General features: G+C 40.4%; 1 protein-coding gene across 24 annotated transcripts in view; it reads left to right on the forward strand.

Moving 5' to 3' along the window:
* The window catches only part of EYA4 (EYA transcriptional coactivator and phosphatase 4), a 246727-nt gene that overhangs the window by 19849 nt on the left and 200291 nt on the right, over nt 1–26587 (forward strand). Inside the window, exon 2 of one of the 24 annotated variants that reach the window (XM_090039426.1) lies at nt 6353–6453. The exons of the other annotated variants lie outside the window; for them this stretch is intronic. Coding sequence (XP_089895552.1) covers nt 6421–6453 — 33 coding nt within the window. The 5' untranslated portion in view covers nt 6353–6420. The remainder of the gene's footprint in view (nt 1–6352; nt 6454–26587) is intronic. 24 annotated transcript variants of the gene reach the window in all.

Consider the following 26587-nt stretch of genomic DNA (forward strand, 5'->3'; position numbering starts at 1 on the left):
GCACACATAGACGTGGCCACCTTCACTTACATGGTACCATACCATCATAATGCATATGCTGCAAGAGTGTCCTGCATTAAGTGAGGAATTATGTATTTCCTCATTGTTTTTCCTAAAAGCACATTGTTGTACTAAGTGCCTCACAAATATCAAGACATACGAAAAAACAGAACTCTTGGATCCAAAATGATACCTTTTTTGTATATCTTTTTGTCTCAGACCAACATGGCTACCAAGTACACCTCTGAATCACAAATATTAGTGCATTTAAAGCTGCAAATCCTCTGTGAGGTACAAGGAAGGTGTTCAGATCCCTATTTTACAGAGATGAAGATAAAAAGATTTGCCTAAGGAATGAGTGCCATAGACATGTTAACGTTCATGACCTTCTCTCTCTGAATGCTGTGTTCATGTGTATAGATGACAGTACCTTAATACTATGTCTACTAAATAACTGAAGCTCCCATTCCATTTGAAGCTGTGAGCGCTGAGCATTTCTGCATATTATTGCAGGTGTCTCAAGTGGGGCACCAGAAAATGATATAACAGTTCATAGCTTCCTGGCAGTTTTAAGTACCTTCCTCAGCTTCACATAAAAAATCTCTGTTAGAAATAGACATGAGTTCTTTGGGGCTATGAACTGTATTAACCATAAGACTACCCATTTTCTTTCTGTATTCTCTTGATTTGCTTTAGAAATTGGAAGACTGGTTCAAAACAAAAGTGATAGGGATTCTACAACCATAGGCCTGACATTCCTAGAGTATCTTCCATGCTGTTCACTGAATGAGGCAGGGTGTATGTGGAAAAAAATATGATCATGTCATCAAGTCATATCATAATGCACATACAAAAAGGAGATACATTTAGATTTTGTGGACAGGTTTTTAGGCGAGAAAAGCCATAGGGTCTGTCCTCTATATTTTTATTTTTAAAATGTAATGTAAGAGTGATGTTGAAGCCATGACGGTCCAGCAATTATGTGAAGGGCAAGGATTTCTTAGGGTGATATCTTTTATTGGACCAACTATGTAGTTGGGATAAAGACAAGCTTTCAAATGTGAGACATTCTTCAGGCTATATCCTGCCTGCAAAAGCTTGTTTAACTTTTTCCCAAGTATCCCTTGCCTCTCACATATTTTTAAAAGGTAACTTTTAGTGGACCGAGAGAGGATACATTTGCCTTCTAAATTATCTGAGTGGGAAGCAAATAGGGAAATGTTCCTTGTCCTATAATAACTTCTTTGGATTACCATCTGCCTGAGTTACTCTGAAGACTGTTTCAAATTGTGGAACAGTCGATATAGTGCTTTTAATATGCCTCTCATCACCAATTCCTGGGCTTCAGTTTTTGTATTGCAGTTTAACTAATACTCAACATTTTAATTTAACTGAAGCACTTGCCATCAGTCTGTTTCTAGTAACTCTAACATTCTCCTGAACGGAAGATCATGCTTAAAGCATCATTATTGGCGATATTACGGCTTTCTTCTAACATATAACTTTTTAAAAATCAAATGACTGACTTACAAGCATCTAACAGGACTTTTCCAAATTGTTATTCATTGTTCTTAACACATGGGTGTGTCACTGGGAAGAAACACGTTTCTCCGCTAGGTACAGTTCTGGAAGTTGCAGTTTTAAACTTGATGAAGTGTTTTATTCACCAAGATAAAAATATATATATTTTTAAATGTGTTTGTTGATCAGGAAGCCAGGAATCCTTCTAATTAAGAGATTTCTCGAAAGGTAAAAATTTTATCTTGGAGTATAAAACACTTCATCAGTTTTAAAGCCACATCTGTGGTTTAAGAACAGAAACAGACATTTCTATTCTTACTGCTTTGTCTGTGAGTTTGAAACCTTTAAGAAGTTTTTAAAATAGTTAAAAACAACCCAAATATAATAGGTATCACAGTGCCCTCCTTCTTCTGTTTTTAATCTGCTTCTCTTGATGGGATAAGCTACAGGGTTGAACTGGTAACTGGATTATTGCCTCATAAAACAGCACGAGGTTACTATTATCCCTTAATTTTATATCTTTATTAGGGAGTAATGCTGGTCTTATTTGAATCACTAGATTCTCTGATGGTCCCCTCCCCTCCCCTCCCCCCTGCCCCTTCAAATTTATAAAACCAAACTTTAAAGGATATGGTGGTATTTTATAACCAACATTATAAAGTTGCATAAATAATAACATCTTTGCATTTACTTCCTATACATGGTTTTAATGTTGCTCAAAGTATAATACCATTTGGGCTAATAATGGTCTGCGATTATTTAAAAATTCCTTGTTTTGATGACAAATCAGTTGAATTTTGCAGTAATAAAGATGAACAACACAGTACTTCTTACACTAACATTTATACAAAATGAGAGCTGTTCTGACTGCTGATTCAACAAAGTAAGTTTTGAAATTGGTTAGTCAGTCATATTTAGACTAATCCAACTTATACAAGTGACATCTCTAATTACACATTCCTGTGGTTATGTTTCACTTGTGAATCATTCAATAAAGACTGATTAGCTAACCAAGTTCTTTCCTCAGTACATAGAGTTGGCACACATTTATTTATTTGCCAGTGGTACCAATGTGAATAGAATTCAATTGTCTGTATGTACATATACACACACAGGTTCTGGGTGAAAACCCGGCCCCTCTTAAGTCAACAGCAAAACTCCCTTTGGACTTAAATAGGGTTGGGATTTCTTCTTGTATGTTTAAATTATTTCAAATATCAATAAACTGCTGTTGCTTGTAAGAAAAGGTGTGACAGATATCTCTATTGGCTTTAGTGGCCTTTGCATCTGACCAGTAATAAACAGAGACATGAAAATTGAACCACAGGTGGCCTCATGTTTTTATAATTGTAGTGGATTTAAGTGTCATTTCTAATGTGGTGATTTAACTATTTTACATTGGAGGAATGCAGCAAATGATTTTCCAAATTGCAGTCATTTTTTAACATAGAATTTTCTGAGAATTTTCAAGTTTCAAAGTAAAAAAACCTGAATTAAATGTGCCCTTTAAATTAATACCATGTGTCATACCATTTTTTTTACTCTAAATGATCATTACGATGCAGACACTTAATAACTCTGTAGTATCAGAGGGATGGGAAGGACTTCATTTAATTCAACTCCCTGCATAGATTCAGTATTTTATGTCCCCCAAGCTTTTCCAGATAGATGTCTATTCAACTTCTTCTTGAAAAAATATCCAGCCAAGGAGATTCCATAACTTTCCTTAAGCTGGAATGTTGTGTGTAGACATATAGAAACTTCTTAAGATTCATAGCCATTTTCATGACTAAAACTTTCTTTATCAAGAAAGGGCTGGTAATGATTGCTCTAGAGCAGGGAATTCTATGTAGAACAGCAATCTTTCAAAACTGCTGCCATTTCTTTTATTCTCAGTAGAACTGTGGTCAGAAGTTGCTAACAGATAGCTGGCTGTTTAGAAAAGGCTTTCAATTTCCTATTGATCTCAGTGGCTAGGGACAGACATTCAGCCTGAGCCGATTCCATCTTTGCAGGTTAGTCTAACCTGGCTAGGTTAAATCACTTTGTAACTGCACAGACAGATGTGCAGTCACATGCTTGCAATGGCTCAGGCTAGAACCTGGGGGGCACTAGAGTAGTCGTCTCTTTCCTTGCACAGTACTGAGCTTCATGGCCAGGTCCTGGCAGGATGCTCTGATTAGTCCAGCAGGGAACTGATAACAATGTTTATCCCCCCCCCCCCCCCCCCCCCCCCCCCCCGCCAACTCAGTGTTTATCAACCCATTAAGAAAACATCACAGAGACATTACCAGCTATCTGTTGATTCTACTTGTTGATTCGGCACAGACTGTAGCCAGCATATGGTCTGCTAATACACGGATACCTGTTGGCAAGGCAGAGGGGAAGGGGAAATTCCTGCTTAGCAGGAAGTGGTGAGGGGGTGGGGGCAAAGAGCTCTTCTTAAACAGCTTTTCCAAGGAAGGGCATTAAGCTACCTGATTAGCTGATTAGTTCCAAAAAGCCTGTCTGGCTTGGTCATCTCCCACACCGCAGACTGTAGCCAGTATGTGGTCTGCTAGCTAATGCTAAGGTGTCTGCATAAGGCAGAGGGAAGGGGGAATAATCTCCTTAGCAGGGAGAAGCCAGGCAGATGCTACTGTGCCTGCAAGTCTCTGCCGAGATGCAGCCAGGGAGCAGAGGGGAGGGGCCAGCCCTGCTGTGGAGCAGAGAGCCCTGCCTAGCTCAGAGAACATGCCAGTATGCTGGGGGTGACTAGCTTAGCAAAGGGTCTGGGACAGACATTGCATAAACCTGTTTGAGCCAGATCAGTTAAGTCTGATACTACATTCAACCAGGCTTATCTCAAACCAGTTTCAGCCATTCTCAAATTGGTTTATGTGCACTGAACATCTCTTTTGTTTAAACCAGTTTCTGATCACTTAAACTGGATTATGTATAATGTCTGTCACTAGCCAATAGCTCCTCTCTCACTGGGAGCAATTTTAGACTAGTAAGGTGGCCTTTTTCAAAATGGACTGTGATTGTACTGGCATAAAATCTTTTGAAATCATTGGGAGAGAGCAACTAGTTTGAAGGACAGCGATTGTTAGTGAGTTTCTCTGAAGAAGTGTATGGTGTATCAGCCTCATCTGACAGAAAAGTTTTCATTTAATGGACTTTCAATTGTGCCACATGTACTAAACAGGAAGAGAGAAGGCAAAAACTGTTGTGTATACATATGCAAAGCAAAATATAAGAGGTGGGATGAGTGAGGGACAGTGTGTGTGCATGCTTTAGGAGTATAAAAGGAAATGTATAGGGACAGGTGATTTGAGAAATATGGAGATGAATATACGGAGGTGCAAGAGGCAGGTAGACTTTGTGGGGAGTGTGAAGAAGGAAATATAGGGAGGCACTCAGGGGTGCGTGGATGCTAATAGAGGGGCAAGGTTCTTCAGGTAGATGTGAGGGAGCAGCTGAATACCTAACTGCTTTTCAGGATTTTTTGACTCAAAAAGGCCAACTGGTCAGTTAAACTGCATTTACAGGTTGGAGCTGTTTTGTTTGTTTTTCATTTATGAACATTTTGATTACAAGAGGCAAAGAGATGAGTTACGTAAGCTACATGTTTCCCTAACCTGTTTGGGTGCCTTTTCATCTTAACCCTCATGTGAGTTTCCTGGATTTGTAATGCATTATAGGGATATTCAATAATATAGGGATAATTGCAATATTCCTGCAATGTACTTTACCCTAAATTATGGATATCTACTATTACCTTTATTTCTGTATTAATGTATTAACTTTTACCTGGGAATATACTAGTAATACGGTCATGGCTTCATAGTTAAGGCTGCAGTAGTAGTTATAACACTAATCTCTTCTATCACAGAATATGCATGATTATGTTTACATCATCTGCTGAGGGTTACTCATCCCACTGGAGAAAGTATAGAGACAGTAGGTAATTAGGGTAATGCCTATTGTTTAGCACATTGTAGGAGCTGCCTGTTTTAAATTGCTTTCTACATTTTGTTTAATCCTGAAGGAATTTCATGGACCTCAGAGAGAGGACTTCATGCTGATAATTACATAATAACCTTTTTCTGCCAGATGCTTACTGGCTAAGAGGTTATCATTAAATGTGTATTAAGTGTTTTTGTTCTGTGCTTGATAACTATCTAATGTTTTCTCCCAAGGGTTATCTTTTTCTTTCTACTTCAACAGTTTCATGTATTAAGCATTTTTAGCTTTTCTATTGTTTTTTCCATAACGTTTCTTTTTCCAGGTAGAGGTTGAAGACTTATTACCTATGAGCACTTTTACACATGATCTGGGGTAGGGATGGGGGCCCTTTAATCAGAATGGCTCTGAGAGTTGCCCTAATTAAAGTGCTTCAGCATCTTGTGCACCAATGTCCCTGCACTTCAGAATGGCGGCAGGGACACTTGAACTAAATCTCATTTGATGAGCTTTAGTTAAAGTGCCCCTGCCACCATTTTGAAACATGGGGATGCTGATACATGAGACATGGAGGCTAGCTGGAGTGTGGTAATTACCACGGTCTAACATCCTGTAATTACAGCACATTGGAGTAGCCTCCATACTCATGTTCAAGCATCCTAAAAGTCTGCTCATATGTTTTAAATAGTTGTATTTTCAGAAAAGCCACGTTGAAACATGGAGTGTGAAAGTCTGGCCCAACTGAAGTCAGTGGGAGCTTTGCTGCTAGGTTCAGTGGGACCAGAATTTCAGCCAGAAAGTCTGTTTGCTATAGATATGCTTTAAGAGTAAGAACCAAAGAAAAACACATTTTCATTTCCCTTTCTTCCTCTCTTTTTAAATTTAGAACATCCAGTTGTAATTTAAAAGGAAGATATTTCTGTTTGAGGAGGAAAGTAAGAGTGAGTAACCTCCATGGAAGACTCTCAAGATTTAAATGAGCAGTCAGTAAGTACAAATTCAGTTAAGTGTTATAAAATAAGTTGTCCAATAGTGTTCTTTGTATTATGCTCAAAATTAAGATTGCTGAAATTTCTCTGTAAGAATGGGTTTGATAATTCTGTGGGGACTAATTTCTTTGAACATTAAGGTTTTGGGGAAGCTTCTGAGGTTTCAGGCCCAAATCTTTTCTTGGGTCAGAGGCGAAGTGTGTTTTCTGGTCACATCTTTGCTTATTCTTATACACAACAAAAGCACATAGGCAGGGTTTTGTAGGACATCACTAGTAAGAGTGTTGATGGATATAATGGAGTTACATGTGCAGCACAAGATGTTGAAATTGCACCTGCATTATGTCTGGCTCAAATCATTCTATCAAAATATACTTTTATAAAGGCAATACAGTTTATTCAGACAACTGACTCAGTACTTTTGAGATCTAACAAATGTTAACGTTTATAGAGAATTAAGAGTACTACTCCTTGTCTTGTTAGTTATGGCAGAAGAAGATCTTAAACATAGGACATGACTACATGAGATGCTCACTGTGTAGTAGCCCGAGACTGTGCATAGCATCGTGTGCCAGCAACCATGACATGACGCTACTGCTCAGGCTACTGTGCAGTCAGTGTCACCAAAAAGCCATTCGTTGATGCTACTGTGCAGTAACCTGGGTTACTGCATAGTCATTTAGTACTTGTTTATAAAAGTACTAAATGACTGCATAGTAATAATTGCATAGCCAGCACCTTGTATGGAAATGGACACAGCGGACCAAATCCTCTGGCATTAAATTGGCACACTGCTTTTAGACCAGTGCAATGATGTGAAGTGAGAGCAGAATGCTTTCTATTATACTTAGGGAAGCATGCATTTATGATGAAAAGGCAATTTGGACTCTAAATTTCCTTGCTTCTATCCTAAGTTACATACTTTATCACAAACATAACAGAATTGTGATGGGGAATGTTTGGGTTTTGGTGGTAGTGGTGATGTTTTTGTTGTTTGAAATCGCAACACATTTAATTTAATGGTAAGGCCAAGGTTTTCAGCCATAAAGATGAAAACATTGAACATCTACACATGTGCCTTGGGATGGAGCATGGATTAATTAATTTAATTAATTTAAGTGCCTGCAGCATCACATGTATTAAGCATTCTGCGCTTCAAATGGCAGTGGAGGCGCTTGAACTAAAGCTTGTTCAACAAACTTTAGTTCAAGCACTCCTGTCACCATTGTGAAGCACAGGGACACTAACTACATGTGACACAAAGCATAGGCAACACATGGGGGGAGCACAGGGGGCATGTGCCCCTCCCTAGGAGCATTGACAATGAGCACTTTGGCTGGTAGGGGGGCATGGAGAGTGCTAGTGCCCCCCGCCTTAAAATTGACTCCAGCACTTCCATGACCGCCGTCCTGCCAGCATGCTCAGTGACCAGCCACTGGTGGATCCTCTGCCCCACCCCCCCCACTGGTGCCCCAACAGACTTGGGAGGCACCAGGAACATAGAGGCTGCTGGAGCACATTAATTAACATGCTTGTTTAACCAAGTCTGCTCTGATGCGTACTAATTAGCATACATTGGAGCTGGCATCTGGCGTATGTACAGGTGCCCATTTAGTCTGAATACTAATCTAAGGCTACCTCTGCTACCTCTGGGGACCCATTTAGATGATAAGATGACTGTTGGTCAGGCTGGTGTTGTGTGAGAGGGCAAGAGGTAAGAAGGCCATAGGCATGGTAAATGCCTCGTTCTTCATAGAGTGTAGAAAGATCAGCTCAGAATGACAGGGTAGTGGATCTATTCATAGGTGTGGGAAGATCTGTAGTCAAATGTAGTCCATGGTTTGGCTCCACTGGAACAATTTTACAAAGAACCAGGAGAAACAATTCCAAAGAAGCCAGGCTGCCAGGCATGAGAGATTTTTTTGCCTCATAGTGATCCAGTTAGGACTTGCACAAGGGCTTGCAAGGATCTTAGGGGTTTTGCAAGGGTTGGTACCTAGCCACATATCCCGATTCTCTGGGCTGCAGGGAGTACCTGTAGCCTAATCTACCTTTGCAGAAAATGATTGTGGAGAACCTTGTGGAGATTTCTTTTCCTTTTCTCTCAAACAAATGATTATATAGCTTACTATATTGATTCTCAATATATTAAGAAAAACTCTCTATATTAAACTATTCATAACACTTCATTGTAAGAAAGGCTTTTGTAAATAATTTAAGTACAAGGAAGAGTTTGAAAACATGGACTTTGGTTTGTTTTTATTCTTGAAACTTCATTTAGAGCACAAGAAGTTTTTTTATTTATACAAGGTAAGAGAATAATTAACTCCTAAGCTGACTTGGTAGGTATGATATCTTATTTTCATTGTGAGTTTTATGGATGACTTAAATGTCTCTTTATATGTCTCTTTAACAGAGTTTTGAATCATCAGGGGGACACTATATGTTACAACTGCATTTATTTATTTAAAATGTTCCCAACCAAACTCTGTAAGAGTATTTAAGAGTTATGTGGCATCATAATTTAATAAAGTTTTATAAAGGTTCTAAAAAATTAAGTAAGGGTCTTGTCTCTTCATATAGGAAAGAATTACTTTAGGCAGTATGCAAACCAGATCAGTCAACTTGGTATGGTACAGAATATTTATATTTCATAGTGGTTAAACTGTGCTTGCAATATTGGAGGTCTGATAAGTGCATATTTTAAGAGCCATTTACACTACAGTATGGTAGTTTCATTTCTGTATATATTGTTCATATTTATCTTTCAGCTAATATATTAAAATAATTCCACAGATCACAAAACAAGTTGAAAATTGTGCTGATAGTTACTATATAGCAAAGTTATTGATGGCTGATAGTTACTATACACTTCTTTTGCTGCTGTTACTGTAACATAAAGTTATACATTTAATCCAAATTGCATAGTCTTATTCCATGCAGGCAGCCATCCATCCATCCACCAGCAGTCCTTCGGAGTTCAGGATGATGTCTGTCAGGCTTGATGGGTCCTCAAGTGACTGAGAAGCCCGATTCTGGATACACACATTCTTTGGCAATGGGGGCATATTGCACAGGGAAGTGGGATTCACAGCCCTGGGTTGGTCTCCTTCTCCTTCCTCCACTGCTGCTGTTCCGCCTCAGTATTGAGTTGTTGGGCCTTGAAGTGGTGCAGTCCTTGGTGGACCAGGTGGTGCTACACCAAACAGTCAGCAGCTTGCTCCTCCCAGCCATTGGTACTGATGCCTTTGTACTTGAGGATGACCTTGAGAGTGTCTTTGTACCATTTCCTTTGGCCACCCTTTCAGCATTGGCCAACAGAGAGCTGGGTGAAGAGAATCTGGTGAGGGTGGCGGTTCTCAGAAATCTGGATGCAGTGGCCTGTCCATTGGAGTTGATTTCTCACGAGCAAGGCTTCAATGCTGGTGGATGCAACTTCATGGAGGACACTTGAACTGGTCCGGCAGTCCTTCCATTTGATCCCCAGGATTTGACGCAAGTACCACTGGTGAAATCTCTCGAGGGTGTTAATGTGGCATCAGTAGATAATTCAGGTTTCACTGAAGTAGAGGAGGGTGGTCAGCATGACAGCCCTGTAAACCAAGACATTTGTCGACTTCCAAAGGTCTCTATTTTTGAAGACACATTGCCACAGCTTGAAGAAGGCAGCAGTGGCCCAGTTGGCCCAGTGCTGACTTCTTCCGCAATGGTAGCCCATTGAGAGAGGTGGCTGCTGGGATACGGAAAGTGCTCTACATACTCCAGAGCCTCCCTGTCTATGTAGATAACACGAGAGATGTTCATTTGGTCTGAGGAAGGTAGGTGGAGAACCTTCATCTTTGTGATGTTCAAAGACAGGACAAGTCTGTTATATGAAGTGAATTGTATAGTCTTACTCCATACAGGCAGCACACACATGATAAGAGAAAGCTTCTGCGCTGAAGAGTTTGGAGTCTAATGGGCAAGAGTCTAAACAGGCAAGCCACACCAAGTGTTAGAGAAAGAGAATAGTATATCATTTAGTGCAGTGGGCCTCAACCTTTTTAGACTCAAGGCACTCCTTGTTAGACACAAAACCTCCTCAGAAAATTCCATTTCATAGTTTGCACCAGTTTTTTGGCTATGGAACAATAATAGAGCCATTCTTCTATTGCAAAGAACACAGAAAGCCCACAACAGGTCAAACTATTTTTGATACTATGGATTTCTATGTGAAATCTCTGAGTTCATCTTGTGAATCATTTTTGCATGCCTAACAGTGCTAACATTGCTGTGGCACCCTGGTTAAGGATCACTGCCCTGGTGCTTAACAAAGGGGTGACACCATTATTTGCCTTTTCTTGCAATGCAGTTTTTCCATGCTGGGTGTTGGTAGCAATGATGACAAGCTATCAACTTCAGAAATTCCAGAATTGACAAACTGTGTTCAAAGTGAGTGATAGGAAAGAAAAAAAATAATTTAAAATTACAGAATCACTGCCACTGAATGAAAAACTATATACTATTCAACTCTCAACAGTGATTCAAAGTGATACCCCTTGGGCTCATCTACATGTGCGCTTCTACTGCGGACTACACTACACTGCTTCATAAGAAAGTATCACTGTTGACATGTGTACTGGAATTATGGTACAGTCAACCAGTTTGCTCCATTGTAGGATAGTACTGTAGGTGACAAGTACTATCCTACGGCAGAGTAAACATGTACAGTTAAATGCATGTGTAGACAATGATTGCTAGGTGCAAAATGTGCATGGTCAGCCCAACCAGCTGGGAGGAGGGAGCCTGAAGGACAGGAGTCTGACCCTCATGCCCCAGCCAGCCCCTTCACTTACCTTTGCTACCACCTGGAGCCTGGGGCTGACTCCCATGCTCCCTTCCAGCCCATCACTGCTCTACCCTGGCTCAAACTGCTGCAGTCCTGGGCTGGCAACAGGCTTGGGAGGTCATCCCCAGGCTCTGAGTGGCAACAGAGGGCAGCTAACCAGGGCAGGAGAGAGCCAAAGCTGCAAAGCTGTGTGGCTGATCCCCTGAACCAGCTGCCAGCCTAAGGCTGCAGCAGTTTGAGCTGTGATGCAGCAGCTCTAGGCTGGCAGTGGGCTTGAGAGGGATGGGGCAGTCAGCCACATGGCTCTGCAGTTTCAGCACTCTCATGCACCAGTTAGCACTTCTGCCACCCTCTACCGCTACCCAGAGCCTGGGGCTGAATCACCAAGCCTGCTGCCATCTGGGGCTGCTGTGCCCTGGCTCTAATTACTGCGGTCCCAAGTGCATGTGTAAATGCTGCACCTGGGAGCTATTTTCTCCAGCACAAAGTGTGCCAGAGTTTATTGCTTTGAGCTAATTGCTGTTATAGGTGCACCTCTTCGTTCTAAGATTTTTAGTACTGTATTTCTGAAGTAGTGGTTGGTGGTTCTGAAGTGATTGTAAATTTAAAAGAGCAGAGCAAACTAAAAGGGAAAAGATGTAGAGCTTTATTTGCACAAGTACAAAACTCCTAGTCATTTATTTATTTATTATCTGAAAATAATGAAAGAATAGCTAAAATCATTACCTTAGCATAAAAAGAATCATTCTAAAAGGTAACTGAAAAGAGACAAAGCTAAAGTTTCCAGGCCTATCATAAGCATAAGCAGTTTTGGATAGCAGTGTCCAGGATGTGCTTTTCACTCTTTAGAAAGTAGACTAGATTCACTTCTTGATCTCAGAAAGTAGTTCTGGGCAAATGGTCATCTACTGTGTGTGTGTGGGTGTGTGTGGGTGCATGTGTTGTGTAGAGATGGGGAATGAGGTCCTCTCTCAAGTTTTGAAGTCACTAAGAGGCATGTGCATAACTGTCAAAAATGTGAAAGAAAAGTCAAACAGCATAAAAAGGGGCAGGGATTTACAGTATCTCAGCTGTTCTCCAGGAAATTAATGAGGGATAGGCCAACTGCAGGATAGTTTTCATTTGGTGCAGGATAAGACTGTGCACACAATTACTGCAGAGCAGCTGAAGTGTGATAAATCCCTCTTCCTTTTACCGCAGGGTAAGTAGTTTGAGTGGCCATACCCTAAGAAGATTATGAGGTGTGTTGAGCTAAATTGTCATCAGTCAGCTCATAACACTCATTTTGATTTTTTTTTGCCTCAAGCCCATATTCTACAGACTCAATAACATCGGACTGTTGATTTGAGAGTGATCTGCTTGTAGTTTTGCCCAGATAAAATAGGACACGTGACTGTTGGGGGAAAACAGTAATGGGAATGGGTAGGCGATACTTTTTGCTAGGGAAAAGATTTATGGAAGGAAGTGTGTACTACCTGTTAAGAATACCTACCCAGCTTTCATCCAAAATGATTTGCAGCTTCTCAGTACCAGTCTACACATCATGGACCTTAGATTCTCGGAGGGAATCAGTTTCCTGGAGTGTCTTTCTGCATCTATACTTAGGGCTAGTCTGGTATCAGGCATCCTTTCCTTTAACCACAATGCTCACGAATGTTATATATATAACTGGCCTGGCCTGACTATACAATTTATTTAAGGATCCTAAATACACTTAGATTAAACTGTTGTATTGTACCACACACTTGTACAATAAATTGTGTAAGCCAGCCTGAATTTAAGATGTATGTACAGATTTGGCTGACTTTTGGCCTTGGATGTTCTAATCCTTGGCTTAAAAGTCTGCCTGTCTTAGTAGTTAAGGGCTGGCCAACTTGTGGCATGTGTGCTGTAAGTGTCATGGAAAGCCTGGGTGGGGACTGGCATGCAGAGCAACAGATAAGGGAGGAAGCAGAAAACAGAACAGTAGATCAGGCAGTAAGCAAAAAGCCGGTAAGCAAACTGGGAAGAGAAAGTCGATTGGATTGGATTGGATTGGATTGGAGTGATACTTGGGGGGAGAGGGGGAAGGGGCAAGTGAGAGATGCTTTTGTGCCACACCTGCCAAGAAGAATGGCACTCATTGGTTCAGAAGGTCTTGGCTGTTGGATCATATATTTGATATGTAGCTGGCTTTTCTCATTCAAGAGCCCCATTTTTTGGAATACTTTGCTGAGCAGTCCATTGGAACCCTGCCTAACAACCTCAGGACAAGAGACCTTTTGTATATTAGTGTTCTGTCATTCAATACTTGTCTGCCATGGTGATAGATACTATAGAAATGTCTAAAAGAAGTAGAGCAATTTTCAGGGCCTGAATTAATAAGTACTTAACTCTGCAATAGCTACTCTACATGAACGGAGATAGATTACATTTCTAGGCTTAATTCTGGCTTCCTTCTTTGGGATTGTAAAACTATTAATACATTTCCATTTAAGTTTTTTTGGGATTCACTCTCTTTCATTTTTTAAAAATTCCATTAAAATAATCTGCCTTTTAATTGTATTGTTAAGGACACTTATTAAAATAGTTTTAAAGGATTTAATCTATCTGAATAAAAACTTGTTATTCCTTAGGGATCAGGCTGGGGCTGCAGTATCTCCACTAGCATTTTAAGAAAAGCTGGGGATCCTCCCAACTCTTGTCCCGTTACTAGACTTTCCTTTTTTTGATTTAATGTACTGCAATTTGTGTTCCAGTTTCCTGGCCTTCACACATTTCTGATTATGTCATATTAATACTGAGGTTTGCTTGGTAGTGATGATATTGATCTTGATTTAAGGAAGTGCTTTAGGATGTGCTTGCATATCACTATTCAGGCACTGTTGCATGGCATATGTGTGGATACATTAAGCTGCCATTAAGTGCTTAGTAGTATTTCTCTCCAACACAAAGTTTACAAACTTAGTTTTAAGAAATATAAGCTGTTAATTCTCAGAACCACACCCCCACCCCACATTCCAGAATCTAGGACTTTTAAGGAAATCATCACATATGACAAGATTTGTGATGAAATCTCAAGAGTTAATATTGCTAAGTTTGAGCCATGGTTGGAGGAAAGAATGGAAAACCAAAATTAAAGTGTTTTTGGACTGTGGTGCTGCTGCTAAGTCAGTGTTAGAGGAGACAAACAATGGTCATGGCATCTCTGACTGCCCAAAAGCTCTTGTTTTTTAGGAACAGTGTGGTCTCATTTCATTTATTCAGACACACCTGATGCTATAGTGTAAAAAAAGAAGCAACCAAGAATCACTAATGTAAGAACATTTGAAAAATAAGTGTGGTAAAATTTGATAAGAGAATTTGAATGGCAAAGAATTGAAGAAAGATTTCTCTGTAGTTTGTTCACATTAGGGAATGGAACATGTTTAAACTAGGGGAGTTCAGGCTAGAAATAAGGAACAGATTTTAAACAGTCGGGCTGAATAACCATTAAAAAAATTACAAGAGAAGTGATGGATTTTCCATCGCTTGGTGTCTTCGTGCGTCTTAGATACATTTCTGAAAGATTTACTGTAGTTTAGTCAAACAAGTTACAGGACTCAGTACAAGTGGAAACTGAATATTGTCTATAGCAAGTGCTGTACAGGAGGATGTATCTGTTCTGGCTTTGATGTCTGTGACAATTACACAACGTTTGTATAATTCTTCTGTAATGACTATTGAGTTAGGGGCTGCAGATGGAGGCTGACCGGTGTGTCAAACATCTTAAATTTTAATAAATTTAATAAACACCTGAATAATTTTTATAGAATGTGAAAAATCCATGAATTCTATCCTTTCTCTGCCTATATTATTTCAGTGATAGTTGATGGTCTCTTTCCCTTTAAAGGGATGATGTATGAATGAGGGAAGCACATGCTGGTTACTTTGCCTGACTTTTGGCACCTTGTATTTGTTTAGCTGCAAATATTCAAGGAATGCCTAGGAATAAAGAAATAAATAAGTATGTTTATGTATTGCTATGAAATGGGAAGGTATGTGTTCATTGTGCATTATGACAAGTACCCAGATTCCTTGTTGATGCATATTGCATATTATGAGCTCTTTGAACTTAGTGGGAATGCCTAGGGTTTAATAAGTAGGGTCTCCATTTGCATTAAGTTTACAGTCCCTGGTCCCTGTCCTGCAGTAAGTTCCATCACTTCAGGGTGGGAGGCATATGTGTTCTAAAGTTATGTTTGTAAAATATGACAAGGTTACAATGACAGAGTGAGAGAAGATATCAGATCTAGATAACATCTTAAGAGAGGCGACACAGAATATCACCATAGCTAACTACTAGGCAAACGCTAGGAAAAGGTTTTTGTTTTCCTAGAAAAGTTTTATGTATATTAACATTTTTAAGACTATGTTTTCTGGGTTTTTTTGAGTAACAAACCTGCCTGAAACCAAATTACTGTGGCAGTGATTTTTCTTTTACTAGCATAGTCCATAATGAAAGAGGCACAGAATTATGTTAATACAAAAATTATGCTTATATAAATTATGTTAATACAATTATATAAATATGGAAAGAGGCAATTTAAGAGATTACAATAAAATTAGAATAAAAAATATTCAAGATTTGACTGCGAGAGGAGACTTGGGCATTATTTTGCTACCGCTAAAATCTATTTACTACTATTAGGAAGATCTGGACTCTTTTTATAATTTTGAAACTTTTTGATGAATTGATGCAAATGGGTGAGTTTACATATATACGTCTGGATATCTGAGAGTTTCTTGTGCCTGGAGACTACTCCTGCAAACTCCCCACACTCTTTCATTCAGCCTCAGAAGGAATAATGATTGATTGAGATGAACAGCTGTTGTGTTTTCTGAGATGCCTGTGTGATTAAATGTAATATATGCTATTTATTATGTTATGTCACTAATGCATTTATTTTTCCTATTTTTATTTATACTTGAGATTCTTTTCCCATGCTGCATTTCAAATCTTTATGCCCCAAGGGTAGGATTTGAATAGTCTCAGTTTGCACCTAAACTTAGGCCAGCAGGGCCTAACCTTTGAATGCCTACACCAGAAAGGAGATTCAAAATGACCTAGTTACATATCTAGTATCCATCCCTATAGAGTCACTGTGGAGACCCATGGAGAGACCTCAAAAGCACCTAAGAGGGATTCAGGTTTCTGTGTCTCTGTATGGACAATGGGGAGTGGTAGCCTCTGTTGCTGGCCTTATTTCTGTTCTTAACCAAAGACTGTCCAGTGTAAAAGTAGTGCTGAGAAGCTCCTTCCTCCAAGGGGAATACCCTACCACCAAACGTCAGGCAGGCATCTTCCTGCTCTTTTTTTTTGTCTCCATAACTTTTGAATTTCTGTCTACCCTGAAATTTCAACTTCAGTAAATGGGCTGGAGAGTGCCTTTGCTTAACTTATTTATAGCCTTACTGGAGATTGATAGATGACCACCTGTCAATTCCAGGAAGGGATAGAACTTCCACCGCCCCTCGGCAAGAGGCATGGGAAGGTCCACTGCACTCCTCCACTAAAATCTTCTCCTCCTTCCCTCCCTCTCCTTCCCCACCAGTGCTACAGGATGCCAGGGTTTCCTACCTCTGTTTTCAGCTCTTCCCCTCCCCCCTGGGTTATTGGTTCTTTTCTAGGTTTTTCATGGTCCTTGTGCTTTTGGACCGGGCTTTTTCACAGGGCACCTACCAAATTCGTGATTACGTGATTTTTATGGAAACTACGAATTTGGTAGGTGCCCTGTGAAAAAGCCCGGTCCAAAAGCACAAGGACCATGAAAAACCTAGAAAAGAACCAATAACCCAGAGGGGAGGGGAAGAGCTGAAAACAGAGGTAGGAAACCCTGGCATCCTGTAGCACTGGTGGGGAAGGAGAGGGAGGGAAGGAGGAGAAGATTTTAGTGGAGGAGTGCAGTGGACCTTCCCATGCCTCTTGCCGAGGGGCCGTGGAAGTCCTATCCCTTCCTGGAATTGACAGGTGGTCATCTATCAATCTCCAGAGAGGGGTGGGACTTCCAAGTCCCCTCAGCCAATGAGATGTGTGTGGGGGGGGTCTGCTGCAAAAATGACAATATGGGCCACACTGAGATTGTGAAATCAGGGGCAGCCCCTATGAATTAAGTAGGTCTTCTCCTAGTTGTAGGAGATCCAGGTTCAAGATCCCTCAGTGAAGGGAGCCAAAGAAATCTGGAATTGTACATCCTGGAGGCAGTGGCTTTTCTGGATTCAGTGCTGCTAATGTGAGTTTATTTCTGAGTTTTTCCCACTGAGGAGCATGGCCCTCTTCATAGACTTGCATAGTATGTGGCTGTTTCCTTGGAGAAGATTTTATTTCCTATGCAGTTTAATGGAGAGTTAAGACTCTGAAGGGCATGTTCAGTGCAGGTGTGCTAGCCTAAAAGTAGCTTCCTAGGAACTCTTTTAGTCCCAAAAGGAGGCACATAATCAATTTAGACATAACCTGAATTTTTAAGGTTCAGGCACTCACCAGGCCCTAGGATTTAGGTATTTAACTCCTGCCTCAGTCCCAGAGAGGCTCCTACTGAGACAATTTTAAATCTGGCCCAAACTGGCTGGGAGGTTGCAAACATTGCCTGTCTTAGGGCTGGTCTGAGGGGAACTGGGGCAGATCCTCTGTTTGTATGTCCTTACAGTACAGTATGGGTCTGTACTGCCTCCTGGCCAAGCCTGGCACTGCTGCCCAAAAGAAACAAGCTCTTTCCACTTCCATTCTGTATAAGTGTAAGCCTGGCAATTAGACATTGTGAGATGGCTTAAGGTGGTCCTGAGTGCATGGCCCTGTGGAATCAAATGGTCATGGCTTGTTTCTCCATGGTGGTTCCATCCTTGGTAAGGGTGTAGTATAGGCATGGTCCTAGAGCACACTATGAAGAATAGACCCATACAACAGAGTATAGGATCTAACTATAACATGTAATGGACAGAAGAAGCTTGCTGTGTGCTGGCAGTAGAACAAATATTGACAGTGCTTCATCTGTGATACTACTTCTAGGAAAGCTGCTAAACATGTTGCACTAGTCTATCCTTGTAGTAGGGTTCCATCAATTTTGAGGCAATCTGGGACTACTTTGGTGCTTTTCCCCTAACTGCTTCTTGGCCTTTTGGCTAGAAGTAAGCAAGTAGGGGGCATTTGAACGCCGAGGCTAGGGATAGAAGTTACACGTAAAACAGTTTAAGTGATCAGAAAATTATTTAAACCTGTAACAGAACAGAAGCTCAGTGCACATAAACCAGTTTCAAAATGGTATCAGCCACTGGTTTAAGATAAACCTGGTTGAATGTAGTATAGCAAACTTAACTGACTTAGGTCAAACCGGTTTATGAAACTTCGGTCCCAGCCCCCTTCCTGGTCCAGGTTAAATCAGAGTCCCCTAGCATCCCAGAATCCTTTCCAGCCCTAGACTGGGCTGTGCTGTTGGCGTTGGCCCTGCCCCTCTGCTACCTATCTGGCTTACCTGCCTCACTGCCATCTCTCCCCTGCACCACAGACAAACCCAGGCTGGGGTCTGGAGCCAGAGAGGGTGGGTTAAACACTTCAACCCCCACTCAAACTTGCTGCAACTGTGGACTAGAAGTCCCAGAGGCACCTGGAAGCATGAAGAGGAAGAGATGAGCAACCCTGCAGAGTCCTGCTACTGTGCTTGTGGACTGCAAATCCCAGAGACCTCTGGGACAGCAGGATGAGGAAGTGAACACATGGCCCATGCTGGCTATGTGCCAGAGAACCATACTTTTAGTACCCCACTGGCTTCTGGCCTGAGCCACTGCAGGCATGGGAATGCATTTCTGAATCAAAGGTAGATGTCTGTCCAGTTGTTTTTCAGTTTAATCTCTGCATTTTAGATTAACCTGAAAAGACTTAATTTATTTAGCCTTGGGCTTTTTGACTGTCTGTACTTAGCCCAAGGCTTCTGGGCCAGGGGCTTGCACATAGGATACCACCCTCCCTCCTTCCCCCCCCCCCCAAAAAAAGTAGATAAGCATGTAAAAAAAAGAAGGAAGAAAACAGTAAAACCATAGGGAATACACACACACACACAATTCCAACCTTTTAAACTATCCTCCTTTTTTATTAATATAATTCTGCACCTCCTTCTTTATGTAGGCTCTTGCTGAGCTAATACACTTCATTACTGCAGTAATTGTAATCAATATCGGAGTTTGTCTGTACAGTGTTTTAAAAATATGGTATAAAGAATAAAATGGCATACAGCATATATGTTATTTCCATCTTTCTAATTATTTTGTTTGATTTTGTCATGTTAGGTGCAAACAGCACTCTTCTAAATGATACATAACAAAAACAATTCTTATTTAAATTTTAAATGGGGAGAAAGTAATTATAAGCTTTAAATCCATAAAATTTCCTGCTCATTTAGAAAAAAAGGTTTGTGAGATTGTATACAGAGTTACATACAATAAGAATTAAATGATGATAATAAGTAATATTTAGTACTTGTATACCACTTTGTTGTGCCCCTGTGCAACCAATAATCATAGGCTTATGACAAGTAGGGAGGTGTTAAACTCTGTTTTGTTTTCTTCTAGTTGTTATTTACTGTTGAATCAGCTTTAACAGAAGAAAAATAATTTGGCTGCTAACCTGCTAGTTTAGGATTTCAAAGGGCCTTATTAGAAACTGATGTAATTTCATCCTCTGACCCTTTATATAACAGAGTGCATATTTAGATTACTTCATTTTAACCTAGAATTCAACAATCAATTGAGGTACTGTAAAACTAAGCTCTGGGAGATGCGTTATGCTAAAGTTGGAGAATCTTTAAAAAAAAAATCTAAGGGGGCAGGGACATCATTAGAATTGTGTTGGGTAAGTTAATTGTTTTCCATCATATTATGTAGAATATAGTGTGTTCCACTTGTATTTATACTGTAATTGTGGCTGGACAATCCCTGGCAGCCCTTAAACCAGCGTTGTTTCCATGTTTTTTCCATATGTGAAGGTGTTAAATGTGTTCTCTTGCAGATCAGTTTTCAGTTTCAGGTCTCACGTTCTCTCTTCAGCCAGAAACCTGCAATTTACAATGTACATGCAGTGTTCTGTCTGCACAGAGCACTGATGAAAATAGGACTCCATGTGGGTGCCATAGTCTTTCATTTTCTGCTTGTAAGTCACAAGATCTGTGCCTTGAGGAAAAATCACTTCAGTAAATTAAGGTTTTTTAGAAGCCTTGGAGTTTTTTTTCAACTAAAGTCATACTTTGCAAACCTACCTGGCATTTGATCACCATAGTATGGTGAAGTTTTGTGGTTTCCAAACTTTTCTGTTGCAGTTCCATGAATCTACTTTTCTTGTGAACCCTGTTTCTGCAACTGAACTTCTGTTGGGGTTCCTTGCTAATTTATACATAATCTGTCATAGTACCATACTTCTGACTTTCACCATTTTATGTAACACTATAACCATGTCATTTTGTTGGAAAAGAAATAACATTTTATTTAATTAACCATCAATAAGTAAACATCTTCTGAAGAAATGGTGCATTTAGCAATATTTTTTGCTCTTCATATGTAAAGGCAAAACATAGGTATCTGAAGGGCAGTTAACCTAATATCAATTATGCTTAGCATTCACATAACACTTTACAAAATTGGATAAATGTTTTATTGTCCCCCTCTTAAAGTTCCTATAGCTGTGGCAGAGACATGTTATATGCTTTGCTTGAGATCACGCAGTGAGTTCGTAGCCTGGAATATGGAGTAAAGCTCAAGTCTCCTGTATCCTGGTTCATTGCTCATTCCACTGGATTATTATACTCCCACATAGCAAAACTGAATAGGTTTTAATAATCTGAGAGGGACTTCTACATTCCTCTATGGATGAAACAGAAACAGCAGTTAACGTTTCTTCTCCTTCATACTGCCTTTTTCATATGTTATGGTACATTAATCATGTTTTTCCCTGATTGTCTCTCTGTTTGTTATTACAGCCCTCTGATTTATCATATTTACTCAAATCCAGATTGAATCTGCCTTCCTCCTGCAGCCTCTGCCCAGCACTGCTTTCTCCCTGCTGTCTCTGCCCCATGCGTGCTGCCCTGCCCCTTGCCACCCACTCTCCTGCTGCTTCTACTCCTCCACCTGCAGAGACAGTGGCCAAGTGAGGGGTGGAGACAAGTTGCTTTTCTTTCTGGAGCAGTGGCGTGGAGCAAATTTAAGATAACCCTCTAATAATTAGATTCTATACATGGAAAATTATAACAAGTTTATGATTTTCTATGTATAGAATTTAATTATTGAAGTGTCGTCATAAATACAAATTCTTCTTGGATTTGGTAAATACAGTACATAGCATAATTCACAACTGACAGGTTCAGAGAGGCTTTTTCTAAACTCCTTTACTTGCGTGTACATGTTATTTTCCTATTTACTGAAATTTTCAGTGGTTTTGGCTGCAGCTAAACCAGATGTGGCAGCAAATGATATACTTTAACACCTATTACAAAATGAGTTCTTCATTGGTTGGTCTTAATGACATGTGACTGGAGACATTCAAACTGGGACTGGACAAAGATGCAGACTAAATATTTTCACCCCTAATGCTTCACAGAAATGTATATCCAATGAAAGTTTTAATTAGAAGGCAAAATAATTGTGTTGTTGTTTCTTATATGCTAAATGTGATGGAATAAACTTTATAGTGTGTAACAATTATGTGGCAGGAAAATCTCTCAAAATTATACATTATAGGGAGATTATCAGATGAGAGCATTCAGTGTAAAAATATTATATGGGCTGTTTTTAATAACAAATAAACCCCCCAAAAAAACCCAAAAAAGGAATGTGTTCCACTGCCACACACTGTCCTTGGACTGCTGACAAAAACTGACAGACAGCTACCACACAATTTGTCATGATTAGTATTTTCTGCTGCAGAGAGACCCAAGCCTAGAAGTGCATGGTTATAGCTAGCTGGGGAAGCTTGTACTAAGGCAACCTCAGGCTGCTTACTGTACTGAGTACCCATGAAATCCCACTCTGAAAAGAGGGAGGTGAGGGTGGAGATATCTTGGATTTACTAAGATAAAAGCTGAACAACTGACAACCACATTTCAAGCTCTGAAGATTATGTTTGAAGATACCTTATGATACAGGATGTAATACTCAGATATTTACAATCTCAAATTGATAAAGCTCTTTTTAAGCTCAGAATAACTCACGAGATTTTCAAGATGACCCATTCCTGTATAAAAATGCAAAATGTTGTGGCCTTTGTGGTTACAAAACTAATTATGACTTACTGCTGTGGTGCAACAGTTCAGACCTCCAAGGTTAATGGTCTTCAGGACGGGTAGTATTCTATGTAAAATAGTATTTTTTCTTAAATTAAACAACAGTCTGAGATCTATAGTAAAAAACTGAGAGTGCTAAAAGAACTTAAATTTTCTGTGCAATGAGGCCTCTGAAAGCATTTTACAGACATAATATAACAAATGTTCATAACTACAGAGCCCTTTTAAAATGGCTGATCTGATCATGCCAAAAATTCACCCATGATAAATCAGCAATTAGCTGAAGGCACTCTAAGGCAGTGCAGGGTTAATTTTGGGTGATTCCGCCTATATGCCACTTGCCTTTGTGGGGTTGGGCTGGTGTTTGCACTGGTGAGCACCAGCCCAGACCTGTCCCTGAGGCTATCACAGAGAGAATAGAGTCCCTTCCCTGTGCAGGGAGAGAGGGAGGTGGAGGGAAAATGGGAGTGAGGGTGGAGGAAGATACCTCTGCTGGGGTCTTGCAGGGAGTCAGCCTAGACCTGCAGGGTGAGGAGGCTGCATTCCCCCACCCCCGCCTCTATTTCCCTCCGCCCCAGTTCTGGCTGTAGCAAAAACAAGCCAGCAGCTGCATGCTCACCTGTCAAGAGGCTTGGGTAGGGAGTGGAGTAAGGAGCTGCCCACATTGTGAGCCTATCCCAGCTCCTGCCAACACCTCAGCTGGGGTACCTTGCGGGGGCACATGAGGCAGGGGGCTTCTTTCCCCCACTCCCTGCCCGAGACTCTTGACAGGGGCAGCACACAGCTTCTGGCTCAGCTTTGCTGCCTTTGCAGCTGGTGGGGGGGGGAGGGCAGAGCCTTCTCTCCCCACGTCCAAGCCTGGCTCCCCCCTGAGACCCCAACAGGTGTAGTTGGGGAGATGGAGCTGGGTAGAGGGGTAATTTGGCAGCCTCCTGAGTGGCTTCTCAGGTATCCCTGCTTGCTGGCCAAGGCCAGTGCAGGCAGGCTTGAGCCCCTCCAGACCAACAGGTGAACGCATGTTGGATTCAGTGGCACTCTTAACTCAGGCATTTTGTGTATATCATCATGAGTTAGAGTACCTCCTGAACAGGTTGCCTACACATTTGTAGGTACCCTGAGCATGTAACGAAAAAGCATAGGGAAGCAGCCTACCTTCATATTTTTACTGTTGTATAACACTGTCACATCGTAAGCCTAAACAACCAGAATGCCTTTATGTCTGCTGAGTACATGGAATGACTTTTCCATGTTACAAATATAGAGTATGCTAATCATATTTATTCTTATGAGGTTTTTGACCAAGGCTTAAATTAAGTAAGGTGCTGAAGCACATGTATAACTTTAGACAAGTGACTCATTGATGATAAGTGGTTGTTAATGAGCTTAAAGTTAGAAGCATGCTTAAGACCCTTGTTGATTTGGAATTTATAGTGGAAAGTAGAAATAGTGATTTCTATCTGATTTTTTAGCAGCCTCTTTTGAAGAATTTGTGGCTATACTTAGCACCACACAAGAGTTACGTTTTCTTCCTTCTCCGGTTACCCTCATCTGAGCTGTTCCTCCATACCAGACTTATTGATTAGCAGATATCTTTTTAGCAGAAAAAAATTAATTGCTCATATTCCTAAATAGTAAAATATCACTGAACAAAATATCTAATTTGATGCAACATGTTTTAAAGATTCCTTCGAAACAAGATACATTAAATCAAAGAGCCAAATTCGACTTCCACTTAACACTGACATAAATCTGGAGTAACTCGCTTGAAGACAGTTTAAAAATATTCAAACGTAAGAGCCGGAGTGAGAAAGAACAATGAAATTGCATTAGTTTTATTCAGTTATAATTGATGGCAGACTTTGTCCTAAAGCAGACGCATCACAAAACAATGTAAACACCATGGATTTTATTATTTGTTTGTTTATATGGAAAATAAGTTGTCTTCAAATTTAATCTGTCTGTGTTTATACTTCATATTCATGAAACAACTACCAGATACAGTTTAGAATAACACAGTCTCCATTCACACTGCATGGTAGCTGTGTTAATAAATAGAGCTGCGTTCAGGTACCTTTTAAAACTGCAGACTGGATTGATTCAGTTTGGGTCAGAAGTAGGCAGACACTTGTGGTGGGATAGGGAAAATGACTACTGCTGAAGCCACCCATCACTGAATGCCGCTGAAGTCCTATCTTCAAATGGTTCCCAGCCTGTGGGCTAGAGTATTGGCAGTGCTTAGCTTTTTGGGTCAGATCCTATTCTGCCTATTAGGTGCCAAGTGGATTTAGTCACCTCAGTGTCTTCCTATTCTACCCTGCTCATATACCTGAAAACATTTAATGTGAAAGATGGATGGGCCCTCCTGCTGACTGCTTTTTTGTAAATTAGTCATGAGGTTAGGATAAAAATGTGTTTCAAAAGTGGATATATTATTGTTTTTTCAGGGACAGCAGCACAGTGGAATAGGATCATACTTAGGCACTAACAAGTAGATTAGGATGTGGCCCTTAATCTGACTCTTCTGGAAAGCCAGCACTCTCATAAGTAAAGCACTATCTCACTGTGCTACCTCACTATTATACTTTATGCTTGACAGGACACATATTAGGAGCATCTCTTGATTAGGACTAAACAACCATCATCAAAGCTGACTATTGAGGTCTTGATTGAGAGAAGCCCCAGTTTTGCAAAAAGGACTCTGCAGTCGGCGATGCTTGCACTTATACTGCTGACTCCACATGGCTCAATCTTGCATAAAGTATATTATATGTACTTACGTTACTGCTATGTAAATGAAAATATTCTTGTAAGCATGGATATATATTAAAAACAAACAAACAGAACTTGTCCAAGCTTTCAAAGCAGAGCCAAAATGGAATATTTGTGGGAATTAACTCTAAAGAATGATTCTGGTTCCTGTCTTGCAAAAAAAGTGCAAAGAATGCAAAAAAAGTTTTAAAGCCACCCTTGCCTCTCCTTCTTCCTGATCTATATCTCCTGAGACTCTGTCCCTAAAACTACACTTTGCGAAGTTATTTGCCTTAGATAACCAACTCTAATCTCCAAAACAGTTCCTTTCTTTTTACTGATTCTTACCATATTCTCCAGCTGAATTGCCTAAGCACAAACAGGGGTTACAGGATCATGTGATGGCTTGCAGTAAAACTCAGGGAGCACATCTACATAAGATGCTTTACTGCAGAGCTGACAAATTAGCTCTGCAGTAAAGCATCAGGGTCTGTACGTGCAGTGCTATTAGGGTGAAGTAAATTAACTAACTCTGCCATACTAGTACTGTTTGACATAAGTATTATCCTATGGCAAAGTACTGACTCTGCCATAATAGTACTGCTTGACGTAAGTACTATCCTATGGCAGAATTATTTAGCGTGCCACAACACACAAGTAGATGACAACTGAAGCTGACTGGGGCATGAGGGTGCTACAGTACTGGGCTGCCTGCCAGTTAGCCCTGCACTATAGCACCCTTATGCCTCAGTCAGCCCCTCTGCAGCATGCTAAACTCGGAAGGAGCAGCAGTGGGTTGACAGGCTAACCCCCCAGATTCCCTACCAACCGGAGCTGCACTGCCCTAGCTCAACATGCCACAGTCCCGGGTGCATGTGAAAGCACTGTCCTCAGGAGCAATATACTCTGGTGCAAACTGCACTGGAGTTTATTGTTTCGCATTAATAGCATGTGTAGATGTGCCCAGGTAGTTTTAGTTGACACTCCTTTGCTGAAATCAGCAGCTCACAGAGTCTTTTCTGGCAGTAGTCAGACTGTCATATTTGCTAAAAGAATTGAGACTGCTGTATATGCTAAGTTAACATCCTTTTCCTATTGTGAAGTGGTAATAAAAAAAGTTGGGACTCAAATAAGGTTTTCAGGTTTACCTTTACAGTTAAAAGGTTGTTTTAAGGTTAACTTTTATTGAACAATGCACTGTATTTGGAAGATTGAGACTATAAAAGAAGAAATTATTGTTATGCAATAAAAAGTTATGTAATATTCCTGGGCTA

Source organism: Crocodylus siamensis, chromosome 1, assembly GCF_052110815.1.
Source record: "Crocodylus siamensis isolate JL-2025a chromosome 1, ASM5211081v1, whole genome shotgun sequence".
NCBI classification, from domain to species: Eukaryota; Metazoa; Chordata; order Crocodylia; family Crocodylidae; genus Crocodylus; species Crocodylus siamensis.